The sequence below is a fragment of the Cryptomeria japonica genome, chromosome 10 (assembly GCF_030272615.1).
Source record: "Cryptomeria japonica chromosome 10, Sugi_1.0, whole genome shotgun sequence".
Lineage (NCBI taxonomy): Eukaryota > Viridiplantae > Streptophyta > Pinopsida > Cupressales > Cupressaceae > Cryptomeria > Cryptomeria japonica.
In genome coordinates this window covers 494,717,570-494,739,801 of record NC_081414.1, presented here as the reverse complement: position 1 = coordinate 494,739,801, position 22,232 = coordinate 494,717,570, and the positions used below count along the sequence as shown (strand labels likewise).

The 22,232-nt window shown below is 38.3% G+C and overlaps 1 protein-coding gene across 6 annotated transcripts in view; it reads left to right on the top strand.

Moving 5' to 3' along the window:
• LOC131039366 (uncharacterized) overlaps window positions 1–22,232 on the top strand; it is a 336,970-nt gene that overhangs the window by 263,241 nt on the left and 51,497 nt on the right. For all 6 annotated transcript variants that reach the window (XM_057972093.2, XM_057972095.2, XM_057972092.2 and 3 more), the window contains 2 exons: window positions 20,736–20,861; window positions 20,963–21,076. In XM_057972093.2, the coding sequence (XP_057828076.1) occupies window positions 20,736–20,861; window positions 20,963–21,076 (240 nt within the window). The remainder of the gene's footprint in view (window positions 1–20,735; window positions 20,862–20,962; window positions 21,077–22,232) is intronic.

The window sequence follows — 22,232 nt, the reverse complement described above, 5'->3', positions numbered from 1 at the left end:
ATTCTTATTTGGGTGTGACTGTAGGTCGTCATAGAAGGCAACAAATACATACTGATACAATTATTAAGCTCAACAAAATTATTAATATGTATTATGAATGCCGTCGAAATTTCGAATCATGAATGAGCAAAGAAAAAAAAAAATTGTACGATTAAATCGGCGGGCCAAAAGCCTCGGGATATATCACGATTTTTGCGATTTTCTGCCGATTTTTTCATCTTTGCTACTACCAACATTACAATATGAATCATAGAAGATAAGAATGAAGAACTAACAGCTGCAAACGATTACCAAGATCTTTCTCTCCACACCGAAGAACCCACACACCCTAAAACCAACTCCACACAAGAAGACACTCCAAAACGGAAAATCTCTAAATCTGATATACTCCCAGCACGCTGAAAACACATGGACCAGCAACACCAAATCCCACTAAACACTCACAACTCACCCAATTCTTAACCAAATGACGTGAAATTGAAAGCATATGATCACTAGGAGGTAGTCGATCAATCCTAGGACAACAAAACATGGCAAACTAACCCCAATAATTTATGCACGCATCCCAAAGCACTCAGCCACATGGTATGGCCAGCTAGAGTATGATTTTGCAAAAATAAAATTCCAAACACCATTTTAGACTCTACAAACTCACAAAATGAATCGCCCAAACTATAAAAAGACATAGAAGAAATACCCAGAACGAGAAGAATGACACACTGAGACCTGCAACCAAGAATCTACTTCAGCACACTCCGTGACCAGCAACAAGAACACTATGAAATCCACACAAATCTTCACCACATTGAATCCAATCTGCTCCTCTGGATGAGAAACAATCATACATTTAGCTAGGCGCTATCTCTCAAGCACGAAACTGAGGCACTAGGAGGTATGCATTCCTCGAAGTAAGAGTCTAACAGAATTTTGGCAGCACTTCGTTATCAAAAGCAATAATGGATACCAAAATGAGAGCCCAAGGTTCTTATTTATAACTTTTGCCCAGCCCAATTAAAATGCAAATGCACACCAAATACGCCCAAATCAAATGTCATTTCATTACTCTCACATTAGCATTGCATTTCCCAAGCATGTGGCGTTCAAAATGAAAGTCCCCTTCCTCTAGACAAGTTCGAACTTTTCCTTAGTATACAACTTGCAACATGAAAAACATAATAACTTAAAACACTTTTTCAACCTTGGTGCCTGACTTAGAAGAATTAATAAAATCTTTTGAATAAAATATGCTTTCCCCTTTCCTAAGTCTACCATCAAATAATTTAAATATTAACCTTAGAATGGAATATTAATATTTAAATAAATCATCTTAAAATCAAAGACTGATCAAAACCAAATGAGTTGGAAACTGAGTGTTGAAAACTGTCAAGCTGAACTAGGTTGGGCTCTGCACTAAGCTGCTAAAAATAGCACTGCCTAAAATGACACTTACCTAAAATAGTAAGCCTTGAAAACAACTCCAAAAAGTTCTCTTTGAACCCTGAGAAGGAGCTCATAAAACCTAGAAAAACCTCAAAACCCTAACAATTGCCACCAACTTACTAAAAATAGTAAGTTCAAAATTCTTCTCAAAACTGAATGCATGCCATACCTCTGCGAAGATTTTAGAAAACCCAGAAGGAATCCACAATCAGAATCGTAGAATTCCAACTAGTCAAGCATCAAACAACTCACGCGGACCTCCTCAAAAGTAGGAAACCTAATTTATGCTTCGAGTTAGCCTACGGGCCTCCGGAATAGGCTAATGGCTCACTGAACTTCTCCTCACTGAGAAGGGGACATTACAAAGATGCTGAAATCCCGACAGATCTGCAAAAGGAAAAACCCCTGCTCTGCTGAAAATGTAAAGGATGAACAATTTTGTGATGAGCAGCAACGATGAACAATATTCACATAGGCACTGGATCCCTTCATAAACCCACAAAAATACAAACATATAAACTTGTTTCTGATGTGAATGAAAGTGATGAACTGCTTCGTGAATTTTAATTATGAATAGATGCCTTCGTATCTATGTTCCACGGGGACACATCCCTTGCCTTTTTTACCTCGTACCCGTAACGGGGATGAAACGAGGATGCGGGAACGGGAATTTGTTGTTTCCTAAGCATCCCTTTTTTGGCAAAAACACCGGGTATGTTTCGGGGACGGGTGTTGGGCAGCCAGGGACGACGGGGGACAGCAAAATGTCTTGGGGACAGCCAAGGGATGCCTAGGCGTCCCTTGACTGTCCCATGGACATCTTGCCGTCCCCTATGGCAAAGTTAGAAAAAAACACATTTTCAATTTACAATAGAGGTTTGGCTGGCCCCACCAAGACCCCAAATAAACATTAAAATATAAAAAACCCTAATCTAATGCATAAAACAAACAGAAGGAAGAAAAAGACACTCATTTTGACATTTGCAAAATAGGAAAAGAGGATTTTAGGCCATCAAATCTAGTCCATTAGAGGTATGTTTTTCATTTTTCATTTGTTTTTGGAATTTGTTTTAGATTTTTCCAAGTTTTTTCCAAGTGTTTTTCAAATTTTTGAACAAAAAGAGAGGGAATTGTGGGTTTATTTTGTTTACTTTTTAACTTGCAGCTCTATTTGACATTCTCATACAAACAAAATCATGAGCAGCTATGAGAGTGGTAGTGAGAGTAGTGATAGTGAGAATGAAGAAGTTGAAATTAAAGAGACTCGAAGAACTAGACCTAGAAGTAGAAGTGGGGCAGCCATTGGGGAGACTTCATGAACTATGAATGTAGAAGGAGTATCAAGTTCAATCACAACTCCAAACCCATTTGAATGTCCTTCCCAAATCCCCAAAGATTTAGGAAAAGGCCCATTCAACCCCAAAAAACCTCTATTACAATTTGCTACAAGAGTTGACAAAGATAAGAAAAAAGGTTCAGGGGGTAGTAGAGTATGGGAGTGTCATTTGTGCCACAAACAATATAGGGGCAGCTATACTAGAGTCCATTCCCATCTTTTGTGGTTAGGTGGTCAAGGGGTGAGAGGTTGCAAAAAAATAACTCAAGCTCAAAAAATTGAGGCAACTAGAATGCATATGGAGGGGGAAGCATTAAGTAAAGGGACTTCAATAGAGAGTGTCAATTTGCAGCCTAGTGTGTCAATGTATGATGCTTGTCATGGGGGAGAGGGTGCCATTTCTAGTAGAGGAAAGGCAAAGAAGTCTAAGAGAGAAAGTAATGTTGCTAATTTGTTTAACATACAAGCATGAGAAAAGGCTGAATCCTCTATTGCCAAGTTTCTTCATGTTCATTCTATACCATTCCATGTCTCACGTTCATCATATTATAAACAAATGATCAAAGATGTCATAAATGGTGGACCCTCATTTGTTCCACCTGGAGAAACTAAGCTACGCACCAGCCTTCTTGATAAAGAGTACTCCAAGGTGACTATTTTGATGGAAGATATGAGACAAACATGTATGAGGGATGGATGCTCCATAATTATGGATGGGTGGACTGATATCAAACATCGGCCACTCATCAATCTTATTGTCACTAGCACTGAAGGCTCTTATTTTCTTAGAGCTATAGATTGTTCAGGGAAAAGGAAGGATGCAGCCTTCCAATTTCACATTTTGAGAGGCTATAGAAGAGGTTGGATCCTCTAATGTTGTGCAGGTAGTGACTGATTCAGTCTGTGTGTAAGCTAGCTGGATTGATGGTGGAGAGTGCTTATAAGCACATTTTTTGGACCCCATGTTGTGTGCATGCATTGAATAATACCTTGAAGGACATTGGGAAAATTGATTGGGTGAAGGCAACGGTGTTAGAGGTTAGAGATGTGCAAATGTTCATTTGCAACCATCACACTTCACTTGCATTGTTTAGCACATTTTGGAGGAAGGAATTCCTCAAGCCCGTGGAGACTAGATATGTTAGCTACTTTATTTTGTTAGAGAGGATGCTTGAGGTCCAGGAGGCTCTACAATCCATGGTGGTCAATGCAGAGTTGGGTTAGATGGCATGAGGCAAGCACAGCGGATGGCAGAAGTGTTAAACAAAAACTCCTTGATGATAACTGGTGGTCCACAATGAAGTAACAAAATTGGCATTGCTAATTTTATTATTTAATTTATAAAATGTTCATTTAATAATTTAATGGCTCATTGATTATTGACTAATATAATTTTCTAACTTGTAACTTGTTTGCACTTATAGATATATTTGCTCCTTCATTGAGCCTTTTGTTCATGTGATTAGATATGTTGATACTTACTCTCCTAACCTTTGGAGAGATTTATGAGACCTTTGATAGCATGCTTGGGCAGATCAAGCAAACTATTTATAGCAGGGACCCCACTTTGGGATTTTATGAGGATCATCTTAGGCCTGTTGTAACGCGATGGTGGAACATTATGAACAGCCCACTTCACATGGCAACCTATGCTCTCAATCCCAAATAGTATGCATCAAGACCTGGGAGAGTGCCTCCATGTAGTGATGAAGAGGTGAAAGAGGGCTTCTTTGAGGCAATTGCAAAAATTTATAGTGAAGATAATTCTACCAAACTCCGCACAAAGTGGCTTAATTTTGTCAATCTTCATGGTCCAGCATTTGGCAGACCCGAGGCGAGGTCGGATAGAGCTACATTATCTCAAACCAACCCAATTGGATGGTGGACATGGCATGGTAGAGATGCACCGGATCTGAGAGTACTTGTCATTCATCTTCTTTCACAGGTTGCCAATTCCTCTGCTACAAAGAGGAATTGGTCCACATATAGCTTCATCCAATCAGTCAAGAGGAAACACCTTACCTCTAGACAATTGAAGAAGTTAGTGGCTATTCACAGTGCATTGCGGCTACAGGATTGTCGGACTCCCGAGTATCGCCAGGCTCCAACCTTATGTTGGGATGTGAATCCCGAAGATGCTATGTAGGTTGAGGAGGAGACACCTCTAGGATTGCTTGGGGTTCCATTGGTTGAGATGGCAACCCCTCATATTGATAGTGACTTAGACAGAGACTCTTAGTCTTAGACCTACCATGTGCTGATTATGGACAGCCATATATTTTCTTAGTTTATCTTGACATTATGATAGACACCTGATTATGGACTTCTATGTTTTAACTTTTCTATTTACAGTTTATGTCATTTCATAGTTATGTCTATTATGGATGTTTATGACATGTTTGTTGGCAATGATTGATGAAAGCATTTGAATTTTGGTAAAGTGGTTGTCAATTATCTTGTGAGATCTCAATTCAAGACTAATGCAATGTATTGATTTTTATGATGAATGCTTTGCCGTTGTTATGATATGCATATTTGAAATTTCTCTATATTTGTAAAACCCCCCAATTTTTTAACTGTCGTCCCCTGTCGTCCCCCTGAAAATGACCCAAAAGTATCCCCGTACTGGAAACACGTCACGATGTCCCCTGCCGTCCCCATCCCCAAAACTCCGTGGAACATAGCTTCGTATAGATGTAGAGTCCCTCCTTGCTTTTATCCCTGTTTTATTCTTCTTTAAAACTGGAGGAGTTTGTGTAGAGGAAATGCATGGCACAAACTAAGTGAAAATGACATTACCTATTGCTTTGCCATCACAAAAGCATGCTAAGAAAAAGAAAAAGTGGGTGTAACGACTTAAATTATGTGCCAAGTTTTAAGTGTAAAGTTATTTCAATTTCAATTAAAGAACAAGTTATGAACTATGTATGCTATAAATGGATATGAGGAATTATGTCAATGTCTGATAATTCTGATTTTATCTGCAGGTCTGAAGGAGAGAGATCATTTAATATTTTCTCTGTCGACTCCAAATGAATTCAATTGGCATATATATCATTTAGGCAACCGGTCAATTGGTGTATTGACCGGTCATGCCTTTTAGGCATGACCGATCAATGCACCCATTGATCGGTGCCTTTGTAATTATACCATTAACACAATGCTGATTATCGGTTCAAAACACCCGATAGCATATTGTAATATCATAATATAATGACTGATCAATGTAATGAATCGGTTCATATAAACACCGATGATTCAAAGTGCACGATGTATGTAATCCAACCGGTGCAGTTGTTAACTAATGTTAAGTCCAAATGAAGCGGTGTATTCATTAAACCCGATAACAAATATGCCCGATATAATTACGCCTGATAACAGATGTGAACCGGTGCCAATGGTTATGCACCCGATAGCAAGTATGTATCGGCTAATAACCCGATGACTTATAGCATTTAATATGCTATCGGGTTAATACCCCGATAGCATATTAATGCCAATTAATAATTGACATTAATATGCTATCGGGTTGTTAGCCCGATAGCATAATGATAAGTGATGTTTGTACAATCCGATAATCATATGCAATATAAATTTGACATGAAGCATGTAAATAACAGAACAAGGAAGGTTAGGAAGATCTTATCTTGCATAAGCTACAATGCATTAACACTCCCTCTTAGCTTTGGAAGATAGATAAGGCAACCTGCATCACATTTCCTTTTCATAACTAACATAATGTCAGTCAGCAAAAAATCATTTATACATGAGAAGTACCATCAAGACATATGATACAAAATAGAAGAACATCACCTGAGCATGTGACATAAAGTATTATTTTAACATGTGATAAAAGTAAGAGAATCATCACCTGATCATGTGAGAAATCATCAAAACATGTGATTTGTAAGATTCATCAAGATATCACCTAACACGTGACATTAGTATTGCCTAACACGCAATACTTAAGGATAAGTCTATGAGAAAGGTTAGTTTCTCATCATATCCAAGTTGTGATAAGTGCAATAACATTTATAAATGTTTATCACAACATAGTCATGGCAAATCCATGACTTACCAGAGATCCAATCATGATCAATGGTTGAGATATCACCTACACGTGATTTCAGTATTGCTTAACACGCAATACAAGGATAACCATATGAGAAGTGTTTAAGTTCTCATTATATCCAAATTGTGATAATGCAATAACATTTGTACAAATGTTGTATCACAACATAGTCATGACACATCCATGACTTACCAGTGATCCAACATGATTACTGGTTTGACTATCATAAGATCGTCACCTTATGATGTCTATATACAAGTGTTCAGTGTCTAAGAGATCGTCACCTCTTAGATATGAACACAGGTGGCAAGAAGCCAAGAGATAGTCCAGACATGACAAAGAAGTTTACACATTAAACATCTTAAATATATGTAAGTATAGATTACAAAGCAGATTACCTTTCTATCATACCTGAACCCTTTCTGAAGTGATCAACCTTCACTCTGGAAAGTAGTTTGGTTAGAATATCTGCAGTCTGATCTCCTGTACACACATATTCTAACTTTATCACATTCCTGTCAACCATATCTCGTACATAGTGATATGGGATCTCAATATGTTTGGACCTGTCATGAAATACTGGATTTATAGAAAGTTTTATACAGCTTTGATTATCACACTGAATGACTGTAGGTTTCATAGGTTCTCCAAATAATCCCACGAGCAATTTCCTTAGCCATACTGCTTCTCGGGCAGCCATTGAAGCTGCAATATATTCAGCCTCTGTGGAACTCTGAGCTACTGAAGATTGTTTTCTGCTGATCCAGGATATCATGGCTGACCCTAAACTGAAGCAGCACCCTGAAGTGCTCTTTCTATCAGTCACACTGCCAGCCCAATCTGAATCTGTAAATCCATGTAGATCTATGTCAACCTTTTCATATTTAAGACCAAGCTTTAGGGTACCTTGTAGATATCTCATTATATGCTTTACTGCAACCAGGTGTATCTCCTTAGGTTCACACATGAACTGACTTAAGGCATTAATAGCATAGCAGATATCTGGCCTTGTATTTACTAGATACATCAGGGACCCAATCATCTGCCTGTATTGAGTGGGGTCAGTAGGTCTTGATTCTGCTGCTGCTTCTTTAAGTTTATGGAAGTTGGTTTCCATAGGAGAGGTCATGGGTCTGCAGTTTAGCATTCTAAATCTTGTCAATATGTCCAAGGTGTAGTTCCCTTGGTTCAGTACAATATTATCAGAATTCTGCCATACTTCCAATCCTAGGAAGTAATGAAGAAGCCCCAAGTCTTTCATATGAAATTCTGTGGATAGATCTTTCTTGCATTGATCTATTAGGTGATTATCTCCTGTAATTAATAAGTCATCAACATATAAAATTAATATTAACATATCACCTTTATTTCTTTTGAGATAGAGATTAGGATCTGCATCATTCTTAGAGAAACCCAGCTTTGAGAGATAGGTGTCAATTCTTTCATACCAAACTCTGGGAGCCTGTTTGAGCCCATAAAGAGCTTTCTTGAGTCTACACACATGAGACTTTGCATCATGAATTTCAAACCCTTCAAGTTGCTCTAAGTAGACTTCTTCCACGATCTCGCCATTTAGGAATGCTGTCTTAACATCCATCTGATGTACCTTCCAGCCCTTTGCTGCTGCAATGGCTAGGACAGCTCTTACTGATGTGTACCTGGCAACAGGTGCAAATGTTTCTTCGTAATCTATTCCTTCCTTCTGTGAGAACCCTCTAGCTACAAATCTGGCCTTGTGTTTTTCAATACTGCCATCTGCAGCATGCTTGATTTTAAACAACCATTTAGAAGACACGACAGACTTCTTGGTTGGCCTAGGAACAATCTCCCAAACATCATTCTTCATAATGGACTGATATTCTTCAGTCATGGCATCTATCCATACTTGATGTTTGAGTGCATCTGAAACATTGTTAGGTTCAGCTTTAGATAGATCATTCATAAGTGCAACATAGTTGATGAATTTATTAGGCCTCTTGCTTTCCCTGAAGGTTCCTGAAGGAGCAGCGAACTTCTGAGCTTCTACTATAGTTTTGGTGGCCCATAGTGGTCTTTTCTTGCGATTATCTATAGGTGGGTCTTGTGTTTCACTTATAGTTTCCTCAAGATACTCCCTCTGAAGCTCAGGAGTAGGTTCTTCTTCTAGGTTAGGAGTAGGATTATGAATTTCAAGTTCTATTGTATTTTGGGCCCTTTTGAAGGCTAAATCTTCTTCGAAGATTACATCCCTACTGAGTTCAATATTTCTCTGCCCTTGTACATAGATTCTGTAGGCTTTAGAAGTTTCACTGTATCCTACAAGTATTCCCCTTTTTCCAGAGGGTTCTAGTTTTAGTCTTTTCTCTTTAGGTACATGAATATAGACCGGACACCCAAATATCCTAAGATGGCTGATATCTGGTTTTGTCTTGGTAAAGACTTCCTCAGGAGTTTTATCTTCAAGGTGTGAATGAGGACATCTATTTTGTATGTACACAACAGTGTTAGTTGCTTCTGCCCAAAGGTTCAAGTTTAGATTTTGATCTAGTATCATGGCTTTGGCAGCTTCTACTATGGTCCTATTTTTCCTTTCAGCTACTCCATTTTGTTGTGGATTATAAGGTATTGTCAACTCCCTCTTAATCCCAGAATTTTTACAAAAGTCTTTAAATAGTTTTGATGTGTATTCTCCCCCATTGTCAGTTCTTAAGGTTTTAATTTTGTTTTCAGAGAGATTTTCTGTTAATGTTTTAAACTCTTTGAACCTACTTAGGATCTCTTCTGATTCTTTATATTTCAGAAAGTAGATCCATGTCTTCCTAGAGTAGTCATCAACAAAAATTACATAGTACAAAAATCCCCCTAGCGAGGGTACGGACATAGGTCCACATACATCAGAATGAATTAACTCCAAAACTTTGCTAGTTTTCCTAGTACTATTCTGAAATGCATTTTTGGTATTTTTACCTAAGGCACACCCTTTGCATGCCTCTGAATGATATTGCTTCAACTTAGGTAGACCTGTGACAAGGTTTCCCATGGTTGACAAAGCTCTATAATTCAGATGACCTAATCTCCTGTGCCATACTTCATTTGCATTAGTTGCTTCATGGATCAATGCTAGATTGGGCTCTATACATAGCTCATACAAATAACCTTGTCTTCGACCAATGACCTTAGCGTCTTTGATGGAGGATCTCTTTGGCCAAGCCAAAACCTTGTTTTCCATGAAGGTCACTCTGTATCCTTGATCTTCTAGTGCTGATATGGAGATTAGATTTCTTTTGATGTCTGGAACATATAGTACTTCTTCAAGTTGTAGTGACATGCCTGACTTCAGTTTGATGGTGCAGGTTCCAATTCCTTTGATTGGATGTGAAGAATCGTCTCCGATGGTTACTTCCTCATCATCTTTCTCTATCATGGAGTCTAGTATTTCTCTAAAGCCGGTGATGTGTCTGGATGAACCACTGTCGATCACCCATGAGTTAGATTTGTTTGAAGTATGGCTTGTAAGTGCTGAGTAGAGGACATAGTTCTCAGAGTCATTTTCTTTTCTAGATTTCTTCACTTTTGCAAATGTGGCTTGCTTCCCTTTCTCCGGACAGTTTGCAACATAGTGTCCGAATTTGTCACACCTATAACATTGAACATGTGATAGGTCTTTCTTAGAAGTGTTCTTGCCTTGTTTAGCTTTTCTTTTCCTGAATTACTTCTTTTTGTATTTTTTATTGATGTTTGTATTTAGGACTTGCAAGTCTTCATCTACATTCTTCTGTTTTATTCCTACCTTGTTCAATCGGGATTCTTCTTGTAGACAGTCATCTCTTAGTCTCTCAAACTTAGGATATTTAGACCTTGCACTGATGCCTTGGATGAATGTGCTCCATCCACTAGGCAACCCATCTAAAGCAATGAGTGTTAGTTCTTTGCCTCGGATCTCGTAGTCCAGAGTTGCAAGTTCATCTTTTAGAACCGATATCCGCATGAAGTAGGCGTTGATTGTCTCCCCTTTGTTCATGGTGATATGATTTATTTCTCGTTTTAGTGCTAGAGTACGACTTGCATTTGATATCTCAAATGTCTTTTCAAGTGCCTTGAACATTTTATAAGCCGTCTCCTGCTTTCTAATGATGGGCATTATATTATTTCTTACCCCATCCACTATTATTTTAATGGCCTTATCATTTCCCTCGATCCATGTGGATTTCTCGGTTTCATCTTCTGGTTGTGCACTTTCAGTTTGGACATATGAATCAACTTTGTTTTCTCTTAAAATCATTTTGATTCTAAACTTCCAAGTTGAAAAATCTTCGCTACCTCCGAGTCTATCTTCGAATCTGATAGCGTTGGCCATTATGGAAATGTGATGTAGTTTGTAACTTAGTCCTTGAATTTTATCAAAATTGAATAGCCTTAGGTTCGATTACCTTGGCTCTGATACCATGTAAAGTTATTTCAATTTCAATTAAAGAACAAGTTATGAACTATGTATGCTATAAATGGATATGAGGAATTATGTCAATGTCTGATAATTCTGATTTTATCTGCAGGTCTGAAGGAGAGAGATCATTTAATATTTTCTATGTCGACTCCAAATGAATTCAATTGGCATATATATCATTTAGGCAACCGGTCAATTGGTGTATTGACCGGTCATGCCTTTTAGGCATGACCGATCAATGCACCCATTGATCGGTGCCTTTGTAATTATACCATTAACACAATGCTGATTATCGGTTCAAAACACTCGATAGCATATTGTAATATCATAATATAATGACTGATCAATGTAATGAATCAGTTCATATAAACACCGATGATTCAAAGTGCACGATGTATGTAATCCAACCGGTGCAGTTGTTAACTAATGTTAATTCCAAATGAAGCGGTGTATTCATTAAACCCGATAACAAATATGCCCGATATAATTACGCCTGATAACAGATGTGAACCGGTGCCAATGGTTATGCACCCGATAGCAAGTATGTATCGGCTAATAACCCGATGACTTATAGCATTTAATATGCTATCGGGTTAATACCCCGATAGCATATTAATGCCAATTAATAATTGACATTAATATGCTATCGGGTTGTTAGCCCGATAGCATAATGATAAGTGATGTTTGTACAATCCGATAATCATATGCAATATAAATCTGACATGAAGCATGTAAATAACAGAACAAGGAAGGTTAGGAAGATCTTATCTTGCATAAGCTACCATGCATTAACATTAAGCTGCTCCTTTCAATTCTTAGGCATGCCTCACTAAACACTCTACTAAGTTGTCTTATGACTGGACAAAAGTAATTGAGGGAATCATCAATAAAGTGTGTCTCACTGATTCTTGTAAATTATTTCAAGCTGGTAGAAATCATTAAAGTGAGAGCCAAGTTTTTAAATTCTAGGTGTAGTATTGCTTTGTTCTTGCCACCAAAAAGTGCACCCAGATTCCTTGTCATTCTTGGCGGATTTCACTTAACCAATTACCACTTTTTAGGTGCAGATTTGTGAGGGTAAAACCATCAATTGAGTGTGTCAAATAAAATTTCACTTTCACTTATGTTTCAATGCTGAGCGTAGAGCTAAAACAAGTCCACCAACTTTAAGGATCTTTGTCTTGAGCATAGTTTGCCAATGGTTTGGCCATTGAAAAGGTATGCCTCCTTTGTGTTTGAGTGCTAGGTTAATATTTGGGTGGAGAATTCCACTGACTTAGTGATCCAAAAGGTGTGCTATCAGGAATCATTTATGTTTTTGTCATTAAAAGTGCACACCAACTCCACTCAAGCCATATTTCATGATTTTAGTTGAGAAATCACTTGACAAAGACAATGAAAAAGTGTGCCAAGACTTATGTGTTTTCTTGAAAACTTCAACTCTTAGTCATTTCATACTTCCTCTTCCCTTGCTGCAGGAATCTTCTCATTTTCATCTGGAATAGTGCAACCTTGAACATCTTGCAAGAGTTGTTAGCCAAAGAAAAAGATTATAACAAGACAACCTTGCAACCAAACTGGGAAAGACTGCAACTAACTTGTAGTGACGCAAACAATGATTAATCAATGACAAAAACATACACAAAGTAGTATGAATATCGAGTTTCATATGATCACCAACACAATTATGGTGTTCGAAACTAACAACTTCTTGAAAGAAAATACCAATGTTCCATGGAGTTTCCTGACTAGGGGACGTGGGGACAGGTTTTGGGTATAGGGGGACCAAGGGCCTAAATTTGGGGATGGCAAGAGGATGGTGTGGGGACAACAGTGGAGTGGTGGCGGGGGGTATTTCTGATATAAAAAATAGAGGTGAATTGAAATGTTCAAGGCAAATCTGCAATATAACATCTCTATGAGTGCCCCAAGAAAGGCCAACAAGTTTTCATGAAGTTAAGGGTTGCAATCAATATGTAACGACATGTGACATATAGCAAGCGACCCAATAGTGTCCCCGCCAGAGGTGGCAGAAGTGGTGTTGTTGTGGGGGGACGTTTCCCCCAATTCCCCAAGCCTCGAAAACGTCCCCCTACAAGAGACGGGTTTTTTGGGGGGAGGACGTGTCTTCATGGAACACTAGAAAATACCTAATACCTTTGATTAGGATAATTAAAAAATTGGCTTGAAGTCTTGTTGAATTTCTTGCACTAGCGATATATCCCTCTCATCTCATGGTAGAGAACACCTTAAATTAAATTACTCCACTATCTCCATTTGTTAGAGAGAACTAAGATTATAGATCATATCAACTTGGGGACTACACTATTTTACCTTATTCACAGTTGGTAGGAACATCCCTCAAGTAGCCAAGTGGAATCCTAAGACTATGCAACGATGATGTGCCATTACTGATATGCTATAAATGCTGGTCATAGAAAGTCCTTATGTGGTTACAAAGTTGCCAAGGTGAGATCCATTTCACCTAAATAAATTGCCAAGATATATCCTATCTTAACAAATACATTTATCTCGCTCTTTGTAGCAAAGCAAGAAGAGGTATTGACGAGTAGTTAAGTGAAGGAATCATCTATGTGGATATGTCAATAGATTGAAGTTAACTAATCCTAGAATACTATTTTTGTTGTCATCTAGGGAGATCCATGGAGCCAACCCTCTTTGATGAACGTAGTGTTAAGCATGAACATTTGTCTTGGGTTAAGGCTAAATCACCCTAGGACTTGATATGAATAATCTTGAAGGAGTGGGTAACAAATCTTGTTTGGACAATGCACCAGGACACTGTTTGTTTATAATTGGTCATATGCTAATACAATGTATCTTTTAAGCCGTGGATATTCCCAATCAACATAACTTAAACTGAGTAATGTGTTTTTGATGCAGGAGCACCCCCAGTTCTTGGCAATCTTGCATCAACCAAAAATATTTCCTTTCTGTTTTGCAGTTTCAGCATTTCATTATGCATTTTCTAGCATTGGCTCACCAGATCTTGAGGAGTTGGATTTTGCTTGAGGACTTGACCATCTTCCTTATTCCTAAACCGCAGAGCATTTGGATCATTTTCCGGCAAGTTATCGATTCCAGTTTCCAAGACAATTTTCTGGTACCGGTTGCCTGGACCTATTTGCATTAGTAATCTACCAGATCCCTTTCGTAGCTTGCAGAGCCCCGAGCGTTGATTCCGATGTTCCTTGGCGTGTGGCCGACCTTCCCTTTGATCTACACTTCATCCTTTGGATTTTCCGGAGGAATTTCTTTGGTGGAGGCCGACCTTGTTGTTTTTACACGTTAGGTCTTGTTCTTCGGCCTTTGATCCCTTTTTGGGCCGACCGGATCCCCTTGGATCGTATAAATCATTGTAATTGAGCATTAGAATGTAGATCAGAGAAAATATAGAACATAGAAGCTAGATCTTAAGATTTGAGGTCCCGGTTGTGACCTGTTCTGTAATTGAGAATGTTTTAGTAAGCCAGTGAGTCGATTTCTGTAACCCAGATGTTACCAGTTGATTGTAATCAGTTTCCATGATTTAATTCATTTTGTTCTGCATTGCCTCCATCATATCCTTGTGTTTCTGTTGTGTTTACTCTTGTTGACCGGTCCGGATTGATCTCTTTGAGGTCTCTCCTAAGTCCTAACCGATGACTGCACCAAGTGGTATCAAAGCGAGCTTTCGTTTTGGAGATTGCGTTGTCCTAAGAATTTTGTTGTAGGGTGGCGGACTATGGATCCGACCTGCAGCTGCAGAGGACTGGCGTGAAGAGGAAATAGGAATGGTGGAGCGCGTGGGAATGCAGACCCTGCTGTGATGGAAATGTTGTGAGGAATTGCAGCCCGGTTGGAAGCCCTTGAGACAGTCCAGAGAAGAGGCCGACATATTGAAGATGAGAGTGAAGATGAAGGAGAAGAAGCCTCGACAGAACAAGTAAACCCACCGGCGATTGATCTAGATGAAGAAAGGTTTTTGAGGGTTTTGAGTAGGGCGAATACTAAACCTCATTTTACCCCATCGGAATATGATGGAAAGTTGGATTCAAATGAATTGATGGATTGGATTTCGGAGATGGAGAAATATTTTGATTTTGAGAACACTACAGAGGAAAAGAAGGTGAAGTGTGCCTGTACCCGGTTGAAAGGTCATGCATCCCTTTGGTGGGAGCATTTGCAGGTTGACAAACAGAGGAGAGGTAAAGAGAAGATAAAAACATGGGATCGGATGGTTGCTAAGTTAAAATCAAAATTTATGCCAGCTGATTATCAAGTGAATCTGTTCCGGAAGTTGCAAAATTTGAAGCAGAAGGAATCTAGTGTGAAGGAGTACACCAAAGCATTTTACAAGTTGAATATCAGATCCAAACATGTTGATGATGAGGTTGAACAAGTTGCAAGGTATTTGAATGGATTGCGGATGTCTATACAAGATGAACTCAGTTTGATCAAATTGCAGAGTGTTGAAGAAGCTTACCAATATGCCTTGAAAGAAGAAGAGAAGTTGAACAAAAGACATGAGCAAAGACAAAGAGGTAGAGGTGGGAGGTTTTCCGGAGAAAGATTTCAAGGAGGAAGAGGAACCTATACGGATCAGAACAAGGACAAGGAAGTAAGCAAAGAAGGTAATTCATACCGGAAGGATGATAGAAATTTATACTGGAGAAGAGAACCTGATGGTTACCGGAATGAGAATTTTGGAAAAGATGACAGAAGACAAGACAAGAGAGTGTTCAGAGGAACTTGCTTTAAGTGTGGAGGAGAAGGACATCATGCTTTCGAGTGTAAGAAGGCAGAGAATACCGGGAGACCAAAAGTGGTGGAAGAAAGCCCCACCGGATCAGCTAATAAACCGGAAGATGGAGAACTGTTGATGATGAGGATAGCATGTTTTAGTAGGCTAGTGAGTCGGTTTCTGTAACCCGGATGTTACCGGTTGATTGTAATCAGTTTCCATGATTTAATTCATTGTGTTCGCATTGCCTCCATCATATCCTTGTGTTTCCGTTGTGTTTACTCTTGCTGACCAGTCCGGATTGATCTCTTTGAGGTCCCTCCTAACCGGTGACTGCACCAGTTTTAAACTTTAATACCATCAAAGAAATGGTGGGTTTGATGTTTGTGTTGAAGGGACACATTTGCAAAGGGAATCACTTGGAAATGTACTTGAAAGTAGCGATAATAAAAAAATATATAAATGGAGGCTTGATTGACACAAATAAATAAAAATAAATTTCAATCATGAATAAGTTTTTGGCAGAAATTGAGGTAAAGAAAAGGAAAGATTACAACCTTCCTATGTTAAGGAATTTGGTAAGGTAAGAGGAGAGGGCAATTCCTGGGGATCCTTGGGTGAAGAAGGGAAAAAAAGGATGACAAGATTTTGCCAATTGAGAAACTTTAGGTCCAGCAACATTGAATTTAGTAGCCCACCTTAAAAGAAGACAAGGTTAATATATGGTATGATGCCACTTGCAAGAACCCATGTAATAATCTAGATAAGCATGTAAATCTGTTGGTGAGATCCGAGTGTCTTAGAGTTGTCTCTATCATGGGAATATGTTTTCTTTGGGACAAGATTTTTCTTTAGTTCTTGAAACCTTGCAAACATTTTTGTAGTTAGTGTTATTTCTTGTTATTCAAGTGCCCCTTTTTAGGTGAATCTTGATCTTAAGGTGATGTTTGAAAGAGGCAGATTGACTTTCCACTAATGTCCAATGTTCAAAATAGTTTGGTACCATGTTTTCTTCTTTGATTCTAAAAAAGAGAAAGGAAACTAGGATAATTCCTTTTGGCTTAAGTTACATTGTCAACAACTTCTCTGTGTAATACAATGTAAATAATCTCACAAGGGAAGCAATAAGTAGCTTCTTATCATGTGTATGTTAGAAATAAGAATGGTCAAATAGTCAACAATATCTATGCTAGCTGTAAGTAAATGAGGCTGTTTGTATTCTCATTGTAAATAGAGAAAAAAGGACTGATAATAATCCATCTGGTGAAACTGTTGATATTTTTCTTAAAATGTTCCTTGGATAGATGTTATGTCAAAGATGGAATAAACTTACTTTGTGAAAGATCCCAAATGGATCCTTTTGCTGTTGCTGCTGTAAATTCTTAATTAAACATACTATATTTTTGTAATTTTCCAGTGATCTTATAGAATAGACAGAAGTTGTAGAAAGGGATTGTTTCTTTTGGGTTTTTGATGTTATAAGTAAAGTAATTGATAAATAGCAACAATTGTGAAATAAAACAGTAAACAATGTTCATATGTAAGAACACTTAAGCAATCTGAAAATACTGCAAATCATACCAAGCAAATAACCTAGTTTTGTATTCAGCAAGAATCCATACATTTATTTGGAGTTGTTCTCAATCTGGATTGATGCCAGACGGAGGAATATTACTGGCAATGAACAAGGGAGACCAAATAAGCTAAATAGAACCCTTCAAGCCAACATACAAACAAGGCGTGGTTGCAAAGGAGGCATGGAAGCTGCTGCAAATCACATGCCAGCTGAAATAGACCAGCCGCCCTGTTGAAACCCCCAATATGCACGCTGAATCTTCAGGCCAAGAAGATGTGTCTTCTACCTTTGACAATCTCTGTGCAATCCTGGATAAATACACTGTCAACTCCTGTTGAGGGCTACGTCCCAGCAAGTTCAGACCTGGGGTTTACGTCCCAGACCAAAATCACTCTTCCAGAGCAATTCCCAAATTCGCAAGTTTCAAAATGATCAAAGATGCTATCAATTAGGTTTTCATCTCCTTATAACTCCTTTCCCTTTGCAAGTCGAACCCTAAAGAATAATAAAGCTTGCGCTTTATAATTAAAGTGACACTTTACCAATTATGGCGTCAAACTATAGAAAAATATCACTTTATTGCGAATAAATAGCTTCAAGCATCCAAAAAGATTCCGGGAGGTGAGAATCATGTAGCAAAGTTCAAGACCTTTCCAACGAGCTATAACACATAGGCATATCAAACCAGATGAAGCCAAAAACCCCTTATTACTCCGAAATGGCTATATACATAGCCTTATTTTAATTTATTTAATCGCTAACTTAGGAAATATTTAAATATATTAAAATATTTCCATAGATCCAATAATAGCCCAAAATAACCAACCAAACATGAATATGACTTCGTCACCTGTTTGTGACTGATGTCGGATAAGATGGGCCAACTGGCAGTCCCATCCCTAAAATCTAGGGATACTCCTAGAAACTAGAAAACACACCCAATCTTCCTGAAATTGAAACCATGGTATAGTCCCGTGGAACCTCAAATATGGAAACTGCCACAACCTCCTAAAAAGTAGGGAATCGCCCAAAAAAGTAGGAACCTCTCTCCAAACACCTGTAACTGCTCAAAAGGATTCTGCTCTATTCCTTGGTCACCCAGGTGGTCATTCAATCAACTGCCAGTTCTCCCTAAAAAATAGGAACTGTCGTCTGAAGGTCCAAAATGGCTCACAGAGCCCCTGCAAAGCTCCATGACCCTCAGAATGAGTCCCCTAACCATGTCATTGACCTATGGGAACTCGAATGTTAGGTCAACTCCTGCTCATCTCATGTCACCTAGAAAAGAGGACATTACAATCTTCCCTTCCCGAAGATTGCTTGCCCTCAAGCAATCTGCACCTGCATGCTGAAAACCAATTCATTGGATCCCATATCAATCTGATAAACGTTGCTTCACCCAACCGCTGCGCTACTCTTATATAAACATTTTATACCCAAAGTGAAACAACTCATCATGGATCCATTGAAGAAATACACCACATGTCAATACCAGGATCGCAAATCTTTGCACTGTCATATCCATCCATCATGTCAATACTCATTATACTGCTGCTGTGAACCTGAACATCATCTAACCAGCTAAGAACTTCACTCCAATTGAAGCCACAAGTACTACCAACCATCAATGCTGATATGAATCCATCAATGAGCCAATTTCCAACAAGTAAAGTGTGTTGAATACTTTTCCAAGACCTCCAAATAGTTGTTGTAACTTTACGTATATTTCCACAAATTAATGTGCCTTCATTAAAGGTTGCTAAGTAAATGTTTTGTTGAGCCATGTAACAAATGAAGTCCCTTACATGCTGATCTTCATAGCCGACTGTCAAATCTAAGAAAACCGAGTCACCAATCAATAAGTACAACGCTGCCTTATCATATGAAAGAGGTGACAAAATGAAAGGTGCATTGGGAACACCTTCTATGCCAATAAAGGATAACTCATTAGTGGCTGGTCCACTATGAGCCTCATTATCAATTCCATCACCACCATGAAAAAAATAACCAATATCAGCTGAAAAATCAGAATTAGATAGCTCGTGTTCCTCCTTATCAATATGGTGATGAGTATCATGAACGTGCTGAAGTTGAAGCTTGGCCTGATGAGCTATCAACTTGGCTTGCTTGGCTCTTGCCAACCATCCTTCATTCATCCTCTGAGATTGCTCTATATCAGCTGTCCCAAAATGCACAAAATCTGATTTATGATGGATTGTATTATTCGCATTATCATAACCCATGATTGCACCATGTGTACCTTCAAGTCTAGAATGCAAGTCATTATTCTCTTCTTGACCAAAGGCTGCCATATCTTGAGGAAGAGAAGTTATATCACTTTTGTTATGAACCTCGTGGGGTGGCTCAAATGACATGCTAGAAGCTGCTGATTTGCCAAGTTCAACATACACCTCCCTTATCAAGATAGACTCACACACATCCGTCAAACTCTCCTCGGAACCATCACCATTAGGCACATTTTCTGTTTTGTTCCCATCTTCTAAGGTCTGATTTGAAAAATCAGACTCATTATGACATGTATCTTCAATATTAAAAGCATCAGTAACACCCAAACAATGAGTGTTTGCATGAGATGACCCCTCACAACCATCATCCTTATGCACCAAAGCATCGAAATCTTGATTATGCTCAGTAACAAGACTGCTGTCATAAAAGTCAGGGTTGCTATGGTTTGTTTTCTCCTTGCATCCCTCTTGTTTAACACTCATATATTGCGTGCCAACTGTAGGAATCCCTCCTACAACTTCCTCCTCATGTGCCATGACCTTTGAATCATCATTGTGTTCATATGAAGGACTGCTGTTATAAAAATCAGAATGGTTGCCATACCTTTGTGACATGTTTTCAACATTCATAGGTACCACTTCATCCCATGTAAGTAAATGAGGCTGTTTGTATTCTCATTGTAAACAGAGAAAAAAGGATTGATAATAATCCATCTGGTGAAACTGTTGATATTTTTCTCAAAATGTTCCTTGGATAGATGTTATGTCAGAGATGGAATAAACTTACTTTGCTGTATAATTGTGCTTTAGTAAGGCCTTACGCTTTTAACATTTATCTGGTAGTTTTGTAAATGATGTGATGCTTCTTAGAAGTATTAACTTGCTGTTCTTCCTGCAGCTTCTCATTGAGCTTGATCATTTACAAGATTCACCAAGTCCATATATGCAGATTAAAGGTTCAAACAAAGAAGCTGTGGCAGCTGCTGGATTGGCACTAAATCTGGAGGGCACTTATACAACAAAGGTACATGTTATTGCATAAATATTTGATCATAATTATGAGATTTAATTAATCCTTTGAAATCCTGGCTTGTAAAAGCAACTGTCTATACTCTTGGTTTGCAGACTTATCTTCAGATCATCTTAGAAAACATGCCAGCATTTGGGAGAAGTTTTAGTGGAATGCATGATCAGCAAGCTGCACGATTACAGGAGCTAGTAGATTATGTGCAGTCTCAGGTAAGACATTAATCTCCAATCTCTACTTCAATTTTATGTAATTCCATGTGAAACATTATAGTGCATAGATCAAGTTTAATATCCTCAATCTGTTTAGTTGAAGATATTTTTATGAAAAATGGTGAATCTGATAGGCTGTATTTATGTCATGTTCAAATAGAAAAATACTATCTGAGAAAAATAAGAAACACCTTGTCAACAAGGTAGTGATTAAATGATCATCGCTTGATTTCACTATTTTTTACATTGAAAAGAAAAAGCAGACTGGGAAATATTTCTTGGAATATTGTAGCCCATATGCATTTAATGGCAATTCATTTAGAAACAACTTTAATTAAATCTTAGCAACATTATGTTCTCGAACGAAGCTAAATAACTTTTTTATGGAGATGCTTGCTTCAAGGGATAGATATCACATGAGATTTTTTTTAACATTTTCTCATTATTAAGGGTTCAGAGCTCAATGTTGTAAACAAGAGTGTGTGAGGCATAGTTGGTTACTATGTAAGGTCTGATTAACAATGTGACAGCTTTAAGCCTCTGTTACTAGGTTCTACATGTACCCAGGGCTTACCCATACTGGCTATAGTTGTCAGTTCAGGTAAGCCCTAGGTACAGTTTGACTGTGTGTCCTCAATTACAGCCTGGATGAGTACAGGATGTACCTGGACAAGGTCCAGTCACAGGATGAATTTGGCCATACCCAATTCTCCACACCCAGTTAAAGAACAAACCAAAAAAAAAAATTAGAAAAACAAAACAAAACAACACAAAAAGAAACATAAACAGGATATAATAAAAAATGTAAACTAACCTCAAAAGCAATTACCTGACTACACTACTAACACAAAAAACAAAGGCAAACAATCCTTCCTACTCTCCATTCCTTGCTCAATGTAATTTCCATTGCTACTCTTTGCTCAGAGTTGTAAGTTTAACTTGTATTCAAACATCTTGGTCTCACACAAGCAAGTTGATTACAAGAATAAAGGTTTGGTTAGAAATTCTGAAATAGTGGTCTTGGTGTTGGGCAAAATATATGATAAAATTATGAAAATGGCATTGTGCCATGCAGGTCTGTGTTTACTTTCCATTCCAACATCTCAAAAATGGCCTTGTCTCCACCCTTAGACCTTTGTCAAATAATATCCCCCAA